The 12,006-nt window shown below is 53.3% G+C and overlaps 1 protein-coding gene across 1 annotated transcript; it reads right to left on the minus strand.

Annotated features, from left to right (window-relative positions):
• Window positions 1-827: 827 nt before the first annotated feature.
• Window positions 828-10,799, minus strand: SCRT2 (scratch family transcriptional repressor 2). The gene is made up of 2 exons (XM_030533667.1): window positions 10,658-10,799; window positions 828-1,534 (listed from the first exon to the last, which is right to left on the minus strand). The coding sequence occupies exons 1-2, from the start codon at window positions 10,797-10,799 to the stop codon at window positions 828-830; spliced, it is 849 nt and encodes a 282-aa protein (XP_030389527.1).
• Between the last annotated feature and the right edge of the window lie 1,207 nt (window positions 10,800-12,006).

Genomic DNA, 12,006 nt, shown 5'->3' on the forward strand with positions numbered 1-12,006 from the left:
TCAGTCACATAGACTCCCCCGTGCCTCAGCCTGTCAGTTGACTCCCCCACCCCATTTCCACAGGCCTATCAGTCGCACAGACGCCCCTGCTCCAGGCCTGTCAGTCGCACTGAACCCACATGTGTCCTGTCTGGCCTCCTCGCCTGCCTTGTTCCCTTGTCAATACTCTTACTTTCACAGCTGATGCATTTTGAACCCAATGAGTTTAGCTCCTGATGGAGAAGACAAGTTTCGTTTCTCCCAAGTCGATTCCCGCAGGGAGAAGCAGCAGCACTAAATAAATACAGCAATAAATTAAATAAATACACAAGGAGCTTCCCGAGGTCCCTTGGCCTAAAAAGGAGCTAGGAGTGAATCCCATGGGGAGGAACTTGGACTCGCCGGCAAAGCAGCTCCCGAGTCAATCCTGCCCCGATTCCCCCAGCCAGCCAGGAGCTGTTGCTCCCACCAGCTGCGAGGGGAAGAGCTGGAGCGGGGGGATGCGGGTCAGAGGGCAGGAAACAGGAAAGCTGTGGAAATGCGGTTGGCACCATTTGAGATTTCCATTCAGAAACGTAACCTGGTCCCTAAGGAAAATTCCTGGGACCCCTCAGCCCCACACACCCTCCCTGCTGCAGGCTGCAAGTCAGTCTGAGCATCCCTGGGAAAACGCATCCTTTCAGCAAACACGGCTGGCCTGAGCTGCAAAAGTCCCTGCCGTCTCTTGAGCTCCGAGTAGCCCTGATTTCGCTGGTGGGAGAGCGGCAGGGAGGGGACCCCCTTCCTCCCAGACGTCGGCTGCTCCTCTTCTGCCCCGGCCTTTCCTCGCCCCTCCCTTGGGACAGGGGTCAGTTCTCTGTTGCACAGCTGTGTTCGGAGTCCCTGAAGCAGGCCGACTCGTAGTGCTTGTTGAGGTACGACTTGAGGGCGAAGGTCTTCTCGCACTGCTTGCACTTGTAGTGCTTGAAGGCCGAGTGGGTCTGCATGTGGGCGCGCAGGTTGGAGCGGTCGGCGAAGGCCTTCCCGCAGTGGGAGCAGCCGAAGGGTTTCTCGCCCGTGTGCGAGCGCATGTGGCCCTGCAGCAGCCAGGGCCGGCTGAAGGCCTTGCCGCACACGTCACACTTGTGTTTGAGGTTGTGGGTCAGGATGTGCATGGCCAGGGCGGGCATGGAGACGTAGGCCTTGCCGCAGGTGGGGCACTTCCTGGCCATCTTGCTGTCCAGGCTGCGGTGAGTCTGCTTGTGGCGGCTGAGGTTGGAGGAGGTGGCGTAGGTCTTGCCGCACTCGTTACACGAGTGGCGGTGGCTCCCGCGCCGCTGGCTCTCGCTGCGTCGCCTGGAACGGCCGTCAGTGATGAAGAAAGCATCCATGGAGTAGCTGTCTGTGACTGCAGCTTCGCCATTGAAGTAATGGGCAGAGAGGCTCGACTGGAGACTCTCGGGGTCGCTGTACTCCTCGTGATCCGGGGCGTAGACCGGGTCTGAAGACACCAGATGAAACCCTTGTTTCTTGTCAGGCTCGTAGTTGGAGGGCGGGAGGCAATGTTGGCTATACCCTGCAGGAGACAAACACAGATGGAGATCACCATCGACCAGGGCTTCTCCTTCCCTGTTTGTGTGTCCCAGCCCTTTCCTACTTGCCCCATCCCTGTGAGACCAGGACTTCCCTGGGGCAGCCTGTAGTACACGGCAGACTTGCAAGAAAAGCCTAGGTGGGTTTTGGATGGAGGTGGGCAAGCCAAAAGCGCCAAGTCTGGGTGCTCCTGAACTTCTGACAAGGGTTCAGGATCTGAGCCTGCATCCAAATCTGGCACTGGCCTGCTGTCTCTATGATGAGCCAAATGAGAACCTTTGGTCTGGGGGTGATGACGGGACAGGAGAGTGCTGGAAACCAGATGAAGCTCCGGAGTCAATGTCTGACGGGGATCCACTCCTGAACCCTGACAAGGACTTGGGGAATGACTGGACCCACAGACGCTTTCCCAGCATTCTCCTCTTGCCTGTTGCAAGGTGGAGTAGGACCCGGGAGGTTTAGTCTAAGCTGTACGGCTGTCCATGCAGAGCAGACATGATTAGCAGAGCTCAGTGTAAAGGACCTTGCTCTCAAAGGGAGCCCCTAGCAGCCAATGCCACATTGGCCCCATTCTGAGATTGGGGTTTTATTGCAAACTGAAATCTGGGACAGGTTCACCATTTGCTAACATCTGTGAATCTGTGGGTACAGCCGGGCCTGGCAGAGTGCGCTGTTCTTCTCCCCGCCTGAGAGACAGGAGTCCTTGGGTCACAATCCCGGATCTCAGAGTGCAGCCACCTTGTTCCCAGTAGACCTCTAGCGGGGCACCATTCCTCTGTCCCAGCCCAGCCTCCATCTATATCTCCCCTTGCCACACCCCATCCAACCCGCTGCTGGGAGAGCCACAAGGAAAGAATCCCCACCCCGCCCATTCACTCCATCTGCCCTTTGAACCTCTTCTGCAGCCCCAGGCTGCAGCCAGCCCCTTTCGGGTTCCATCACTTCCTAGGCTATTAGACAGCTGCCAACGCTTAACTCCTGGTTGTTACACTGTGGCAGACACTCACAATGAGCTGTGCTGTCTCTCAGCGTTTCCTCCCCAACACTCCAGAAACCTGGGGGAAACTGGACAAGCCCAAAGTGAATGATCAGGAGGGGGCTTGGGACAGAACACAAAGGTCACCCTGTCTTGCCCTCCATCCCCAGCCATTTCCCCTGGGAACACAGGCCCAGCCTGCTCTCAGCGGTATCAGTGTGCAAGCAACCGCTAAATCATAGAATCTCAGGGTTGGAAGGGGCCTCAGGAGGTCATCTAGTCCCACCCCCTGCTCAAAGCAGGGCCAATCCCCAGCTAAATCCTCAAATGGCTCCCTCAAGGATTGAACTCACAACCTTGAGCTAGAAATGCAGCAGCAGCTGTAGGAGAGCTCTTGGACTGCGCAGCTGTTTTCACGGCGCATCCTTCAAGAGTAAACCCGATTACTGGCTTGGCTCTCGCCAGGTGCTTTACTGACAAAGAGAGACTACAGGGTTCGGGAGCACGACTCTCTCGGAGACACAAAGGGGAGATGGATGTCGGAGACTGAGGTCAACTGACAACAATGGTGAGAAGACAGAATGCAGCTGTAAGGAAGCCGCAGGCAGCGTACATGGGAACAAAAGACCAAACGCTCCTTGCAACAAGCAAGACACATGAACCCCCTTAGAAGGAAAGCTAGTAGGGAGAGAACCAGGCTCAGCTCATCCACTGCAGGGAGCTGAAAACTCCAGGAGGCTTGTCCTCCCACTCGGAAGAGTCAGGAAGTCTCTAGGGGAACTGCTGGAAACCAAAGCCACCCACCTGGAGGGCCTTCAGCTCTGAAACTGTTCCAGCTTTCTGTGCTGGATACCTGGCAGTGGGGCTCCAATGGAGCAAACCTGCCTTGCCTCTCAGGGGATTCTGCTGCATGCAAGGTGCACGCAAACACTGATCCTGACTCAGTCAGTGTCTGCAGTTAGGTGGACTCCCTCTAGCCATGTGCTGATCTCAAACCCACAGTGGGATTTCTGCAGGGTCTGGCCGGTGTGCATGTTCACGGGGAAGCATGGCCACTGAGAAGTGCCATGCTTCGCTTCTGTGCCCCATCAGCAGGGATCCCTGGGGGTCCACCCAGCGAGTGAGAGGAGAGGATCAGGACCATACAGTGCTCGGAACCGTAAAACATTCTAATAAGGTGACTCATGAGAAAGATATTTTTGATGCACTTAGCATCCTTCTGCAGTGTATATTTCATGGTGCATCTTTAACTTAGGGGGTCTCAGCCTTTTCCAGACTGGTCTCCCATGTTAACTACAGAACAAGTTTGGGGATCCCCCCTATCGCCCTAGCTATTGAGCAATGGAGGGCAGTTTTGACTCTCAGCTTGAGAACCCAGGATCTGACTACAAACTCTCCCCACCTGTAGGAAGTAAACCTCTCTCTACACCCTGGATATAAACATCAGAGCTTCCACTCAACGCGTCCTGAGTACCTAACAAAACAGCCCGAGAGACACATGGTGTGAAACTCTAACACTCTATGCAACAGGCATCACTTGATCACTTAGTGTATTTTGTTGGTTTGATGATTTTTGACCTCTCTGAGCTGATAGAGTAGTCGATCTTTTGGGCACTTGGGATGATGTTTAGCTGTCAACGAATGACTGACACGTTCATTTAAAACATTGAGGGCTAAATCCATCAAAGGAAGCTGTACAGTGATGCATCCACAAAGCCCCCTATTTGTGCATGCTGTGCATGCAAAACAGGTATTTGGGCACACACGTGCCCCTCTGAACACACAATGAGCAGGCTCACATGTGCCTGGTGCAAGTGGCCCTGACGCAAAAGCCTTTGGAAGTGTGACTTCTACATCTCATCTACTGCAACACAGTACGTGAAGCACTGAATTCTTTCTGGCTATCCCGTCTCTGAAATTAACATACCGGGTCTGATGGGGCTGTGTTAGGTGCCGCTTGTGCAAACCCACCAGCACATATATTCCCACCCCCATCGGTATTATTCATTGGACTGATAAAGAGCCCCAGATGTTCAGGCTACGAGCTGGGAGCACTTTCACCATTAGAAATGTGGATGCTACTGCAGAAGGCAGAGCAGGCAGCTCCTGCTGGTGTGGCATGGTAAAATGTGGATGAACGAGCCAGATCCTCAGCTGACATAAACTGGCACAACTCCATTGACTCCTAAGGTATCCCTCCAGCCGAGGAGAGGTAGAAAAGTGTTCTTCCGCTGGCAACAGCCTCTCATCTGTATGCTCCGGCACTTAGTTCACATAAGCCAGGGATTTCTGGGTGCATTAATATTTCAGCATGTTGATTTGCAAAGACTGAGGGCTGTCTGATGTGTACATGTCTATCAATATTCTTCTCTAATAGGGAGAGGGCCTGTTCTGTCAATTGTTTATTCTCCATAGGCTTGTGTTAACCCACCAGGAGGTGGCACTTGTAGGCAAAGGTATTCTGATAAGCACATCCCACACTAGGAGAAGTAACTTCATTCATGGTAGCACCCTGCTTGCAGCTTTCAGTACTAGCCGGTTATCCTAAGACTGCAGTAAGGGCCAGAGATAGACCTACTCCTATGCAGTGCAGCATGTACCAGTGATGCTCAGGTGAGGGGGTTGATCCCCACCCTGTCCTATATATATATAAAACCTTGAGTTTTCAAGTATAAAAAAAATTAATGGGAGGGAGCCTGGGTTTGGGTTGCCCCCCACCCTCCATGAATAAAGTCAGTTGCCAGCTGGGGAATAGAGGGGTTATTCCCCCAGAAAAGCTTTATTTTGGGAGTAAGGAGGCAATTGGGGTATAGAATTGTTTTCCAGGGTGCTGGGGGGCGGGACCAGAAAAAGGTGGGGATCTGTCCTGCAGGGGGGAGGGATGTACTATATGGGGATCAGCACAATTGCAAAACCAATTCACCTCCCTCAGTGCCTACTTACTATCAATGGCCATGACACGATTTCCCATTGAACAGCACTTGGAAATCACCAGTGACCTCCTCCACCAGATACTCCATGTCAATGAGTTCATGTGACACTAGGAGCCAAGGAAGCTAGGTTGGGAGAGGGAGGGCCATTACCTAATCCTAATAAATACTCAGCCTTTCTAGAGAGTGCTTCTTGTCCCTGGATTTCACAGTTTATGAATGAACTCATTAGTTTTATTCCCATTTTACAGGTCGCTAAATTGACTCACAAGGTGAAGGGACTTGCCCCAGGTCACACAGCAAGTCAGTGGCAGGGCTAGAAACAGAACCCAGGTCTCCGGAATGCCAGGATCACATTCCATGCACCAAACCACACTGTCTGTGGGGGAGCAGAATAGGGGCTGGGCTGAGCGCTATCAACCTAGCTGCATGGTTTGTATGTCTGTCAATTATTTGAAACCAAGGCAGGGAGGGAGGGCCTGGACCAATGATTTTGCCTAAGTCAGCTCAGAGTTAACTGCCACAAGCACTACCACCATTGCTAGCAACAGGGGAGTTGTACCAGCAACTGTGGGAGAATTTCACAAGCTGTTCAGTGGCTTATCCATGGTCCCAGAATTAATTCATGGCAAAACCAGAAGCAGAACCCAGGGCTCCTGACTCCTACCCCAGTGCCTTAGCCACCAGACCTTCCTTCCTCCTTTAACACTGACATCAAGTGAGTTTGACTGTAATTGGATCAGACATTGTTGTGGCTTGGGAGCTCTATTCCTAACCGCCTTGGGTGCCTGATGAGACGGACCCCAGGTTTCCTCTGTGTGTGGTGACCAAAAGGCACTGGGTGGAGGAGACACACTCAGGCTTTGGTTTGAAGGAAGAATTCTGATCTTTGCTTTAACTCTGTGCAGACAGGGGATAAGACCCTGGTGGGGACGGGAAATTCTTCTGCAAATACCCCTCACTCGGGGCAAGCGGCTGCATGTCCTAAGGCAACAGTTTTACTCCTAGCAAGTAGTTTTAGGAGCCAGTCATGCCAAGATGTGGTGGGTGTGGTCGTATCCAGGCGGGGGAGGGGGGGTTCCTCCCTCCTGGCCTGCTTCAGTCTAAGTGCCAGGTAACAGTGATTGCTTGAGCGTGACCTGCACTTTCCACTGGCCCTCAGCCTGCCTGCCTAGTTAGGGATTTTTTGTCCTCTCCCAACCTAGCTTCCTTGGCTTCCCAGCTCTGGAAAGACTTGCCTTGTAAACCCTTCAAGCATATGTCTGTCATCTCCTAAGAAGCAGCATCCCCTCCTTGTCTGAACGTGGTGTAACCCCCCTGTTTTCCGGTGGTCTTCCATCACAGAGTGTGTCTGATGGTCTTTCTGATGGAGCTGTGCTGCCTGACATTTCCTCTGCCCCTGCTCCTTTGCCCCCACCCCCGGCTCTGCTATGGAGCTGCCTCTCCCTCCCTCCCTCTCCTTTCTCTCTCCTTGTTTACAGAGTGCAGTCACACACGCTGGGCGAAAAGCACTCTCCTCAGCAATTTTTCACACTTTCTCTGGAGCATGCAGCAAGGTTAATTCCAGGAGAGTGGCTTCAACAGCTTTTCTCTGGCTTGCGTGGATTCCTTTCCCTTACATCACCCAGTGCACAAAATATTTCACACACGTTTTGCTCCACACACACAAAATGCAGGGAGGAGAGGATGGAAGAGAGCAGAAAACCTCCAAAGCCATACAAGCGTTTGCGGTACCGATATGGAGCCCCTAGATTCCACCCTCTGTTGGCAAGGCGCAGCCTGAATTTACCATATCTACACCCAAGACATTAGGTGAAAATACTCCCCCATCCATCCCCTGTATCGAACCGAGAGATCCTAAGTGCCAGTCACTGGACTAACTGTGCAGCCCCTAAGTGCCATTCGCTCACTAATGCCAACGGCAGCACCCCGTATTTCTCTTCTTTTGGGCAGTAAATCAATGTTTATTGGTCCTCTTCCAGCTGGGTCATTGTCTGGAGCTGAGATGATCTGGAGGATGGAGACAAACAGACTATGTTCTGTTAAACTAAATGTGCACTGAAAATACTGAATGATGAGAACTCTTTGCACTTCTGTAGGGGCTTCATGGTGAGGAGCTCCAAGAACTGACCAAGCAATAATCAGGGTAGGTAAGTGAAATGTCTCCATTTCAGGGATGGGGAAATTGAGTCACAGAGAGGAGAAGTGACTTGCACGTTGCCATACATCCTGAGTTAGTGACAGGAGTGGGATTGGAATGGCGGGCTCCTGACTCACAGGGCCAGCTTTTGGCCACAGCATCCTCCTTCCCATCCTGATTTATTTATTCAGATCTTCTTCTAGGTGCTAGTGGTATTTACAAATAGAATTAAACCCATGCAAGGCTGTCAAGTCAGCAGTGCTGTTAGGGCCCATCAAAACTGTCCTGCAGACAGTGCATTTGTCTCAAGACCAAACCCCATCCATGGATGTGCCAAGGCCACCTGACTAACTCAGAGGAAGCAAATTCATACACAAGAGCTTTCTACGGAGTGGGCCTTCTGTTGACCCCAGACAGTTCCATTCTCAGAAGCAATGGCTCGGTTGGCTAGATGATGGTCTGTGCATGATGGGATGGAAGGGGAAGGGGAAGTTTCTCAAGAAATGTTGGGAATCCCAGATCCCTAATGTCGTGGTGTGAACCTGAAATGGGGGGCAGGCCTGGCAGGGCTGTGACATGCTGAATCTCAGAGCATCCCAAATCTCTGCTAAGATATAACATGGCGCTTGCTATTCCTCACTGAACCTGCAGGGGGAGGTAGAGAAGTCATCTCAAAATCACTGCCTCTTCTGGGACAGCCCTGCAGCCTTCTCAGTGTTGTAAAGAGGTGTCCTGATGGGAGTGATTTGACTGGAACAGGCTCCAGTGAGATGACACAAGCTGTTTGCCTTCCACCCACCTCTCCTGTTAGATGAAGCTGAGGGAGTCTTTTAATGAGGCGTTGATCTAGCACCCGTTCGTGTAAATGACCAGGCTCACATTGACTGCCTTGTGATTTGGATTGAGCCCAGTCTTGGGAATTGCTTCACAATTCCCCCTAGCACCCAGGGCAGGCAGGAATGTCACCTTCGGCTAGGTAGATTAGAAAGCAGGGCCTGGCACCGCAATCCATCCAACACCTCCCAACTTTGCAGCTCACTTTGACAGGGACGTGATTTAACCTCCCCTGGAACCTCCAAATGCTACCCAACCCTCTGAGAAGATTTCTGGGGGTGCTCCCCAGCCCTAGGCACATCTGGGGAGCCTCGGAGGCCACCCTGTTGTGGTTTCATCTTGGAGGTACTCTGCTTCCACACCATCATGCCTAGCATTTCTCACTCCAGTGATGGTGTTGGGCGCTCTGGTTATATTAACACAGGGCAGAGCCGTATTCATCACACTGACACATTCAGGGCCTTCTAATGGAGCTTGGGATGCCTAGTTCAGCCTGAGCCTCCTATGCTCCCACTGCTCACCAAGTGCTGCAGGCTGGAGCGTGGGGACACTGGCCATGCCATCCCTCTCCTCGTCTGTTCTTACCCACTCCCCACCCCCTGCTCTCCCTTCCCCGCTCTTCCATTCCGTTCCTCATTTACATGATGCCGACCCCAGGCAGCAGCAAACAGCTCCCCCAGGTCTAGCTGGTGAGGCGACAGCCCCTCACCTGGCTGGGGCTGTGGAGTGCAAACCCGCTGGCAGGGCTTTGAACAATGAGGCATCCTGGGAACGCCAGTGCCCCTGACCCTGTTTCCTCCCGAGATGTCCTTTCTCCCTGCCTGGGTCAGCGCCTGTCTTCTGGGGAATTGCTCTTGCTTGTCAATGCCACCACTTGTTCTGCAGTGACCAAGCCAACCAGGATGTGACCCCGAGGCAAGCCCAGGGCAGGGGTTTAGCCCAGCTTCAGCCACTGGTGCCCCTAAGGAAATCAACGACACAGGGACATTTCCAGCTCAGAGGAAATCTGGAGGGCTGTCCAGGCAGAAAAGTTGCCCCCTCTCCCTTGCCCATGTGTGTCTTGGAGGGTAACAAATTCTGGCTTAGCAAGACCCCTAAAAGGGCAGCAATACCCTTAGGAGCAAGAGGCCAGGGGGAGAAATTTCACGACAGAGCAACTCTGAGCAGAGGCTGTTGGGTTCCAGGGTCACTTTCCTAAGGAAAAGACACAGGTGCACATTTCAGCCCACACAGTACACAACCACGGGCACACCGCCAGCAACACAATGTATGTGCCTGGCCCCCAACACAATAGACAAACACATGCCTATATATATATCCAAACCAACACACTCCCATCTGTACAAACCCATGCCCATACACCACAGTGCACACACCACTCCATACACCCAAAGTGTGTACTCACACGCAATAAAACACACCAGACACACAAACATGACACAGTACAATACACATCTGCTGGCACATGCATACACACAACACCCCCCCCAGTCCCACAGACACATGCATATGCACAATATAGAGAACTCATCCTAGTATGCACGCGCACACACACACAGTCACTCACATCCACACACATGCATCTACACATAATACTACAAACACAGGTTCCCTTTGAAGTGCATTTGCCTGTGTACACCCCCCACCCCTACCTACAGAAATACCCAACACCCTCCATGGAGATGCAACTTTTCCAGGCCAGGCGGCTGCCCGGGCGTCGCTCGGCACATGACCTCTGGAGTTCGGGGTTCGAATCGCCCCACTCCCGAGCCAGCCTCCCCGCCGCGAAGGGAATCCCCCTCTGGCCGGCATTTCCTGCCCAGCTGCGACCCCAACGGGCCGGTTCTTGGTCGTAATGATGCTTTAGAGACCTCCCGGAGTCTCTCCAGCAGCTGCGGAGGTCCGGAGACTACTGCGCACAGACCCTCTAGGGCCCGGGGGGGTCAGCTCCACTCGTCAATTATAATCCGCCGCGCCCCTATAATACGCGCTGCGGTGTATGAGGGGAGGGGGCGTAGCCTCCCAATAATACGCTCCGCTGTGTAGGGGACACAAACCCCCTTCCGACAAGCACCGCGGCACAGAGGGGCTCCTGACCCCTTCCGAGATGCCCCGCCTGGTGCAGGGGACCCTAGTTCTCGGATAATACGCACTGCGGGGTAAAGGGGAGCCTGCCCCTGTTCCAGCTGCCGGGACGCTTCTCCGTCCTCGTCCTCAGCCACTTACCATTCTCGGCCCCGGGGCCGCTGCCCACCCGGGACCCGGCCAGCACATAAGCAGCTTCCAGGGGATGGTAGCTGGGAGCAGGGACCTCGCAGGGCTGAAAAGCGTCTGCTTTGATCTTCTTGACCAGGAAGGAGCGGGGCATGGTGCGAGCTGCGGGGCTTCTCTCCTGCGCGCCGAGGGGATCAGCACTGGACAGCTCCCTGCGCGGACTGCAGGCAGGCAGGGAGGGAGGGGAGGGGGTTGGGGAGAGGCTGGCACACACGAGCTGAGCTCAGCACTCAGGGCCCGCGGTCTTTACACGGGACGCAGGCTGGAGATCAGGTGGTGCCTTGCAATGGAGCTGTTTAGCTCTCTAATCCATCAAACGTCCCCCAGGACAATCATCACATTACCAGTGAACCGGCTGGGCAGGCAGGCGAGGCACTGGGGCGGGGTGGGGGAGGAAGGGAGGATGGAAAGAAAGGGAAAGAGACACAGAGAGAGTGTGTGTGTGTGTGTGAAAGAGAGAGTGAGAGGCGAAGAGGGAGAGAGATGGGTAAAGTGTGTGAAAGAGAAAGGAAAAAGGAAAGAGAGAAAAAGTGAAAGGAGGTGGGGCAAGAAGGAAGACAAGGGGGAAAATTGGGGGTGGAGAGATGGCCCACTGCCCATCTGCTTAACATTTAGATACAGCCCTTGGTCTGAGTCTCAGATGGGGGGAGGGAACAGGTGTTAGGCAGGGGCAGTGCTCAGCACTGAGACATGCTCCAAAATAAAGAGAGAACTTTCTTCAACAAATACACACACACATATCCACACATGCACACACACACACACTCGAAAGGCACCACACCATGGCAAGGACAATCATCTGCACGGAAATATCCAGCGACGCATTGAAACCCCCTGCACATGATCCGGCAGTTTGTTCTCCCCCAGCTGGGCGGGTGGGTTTCTTTAATTCTCTTTCTTTCCTCCAGTCCACCCACAGGCAGACAATAGAGACGCGTGCATGAGGAAGAGGAGAGAGGAAGTCTGAGAAGGAGGAGTGGAGAGGGAGAGAGGCTGTTCAGATGAACTCTCTGGCTCTGTTTCCTTTGTCTTGGTGCAACCAGTGTGTTTTAAGACCCTGTGAATAATACAGTCTAGATTCATATGCTGGGGGAGGGGAGTGCATTTTGATTTCCCAGTTCAACAAAGGTGAGCAATAACCAGTGACCCAGGCAGATCTAAAACCAAAAGAGGGGCTAGGCTGTGGTACATTGTTCCCTTTCCACGAGCTGGGTTATTTGCCTTTGCTGCTATTGCCAAGCAGGTTTCAGGCAGGCTTCTGCCTTCCGCAGAATGTGTTTGCCTTGCAGAAATGCATGCAC

This window comes from Gopherus evgoodei, chromosome 14 (assembly GCF_007399415.2).
Source record: "Gopherus evgoodei ecotype Sinaloan lineage chromosome 14, rGopEvg1_v1.p, whole genome shotgun sequence".
In the NCBI taxonomy this organism is placed as follows: Eukaryota; Metazoa; Chordata; order Testudines; family Testudinidae; genus Gopherus; species Gopherus evgoodei.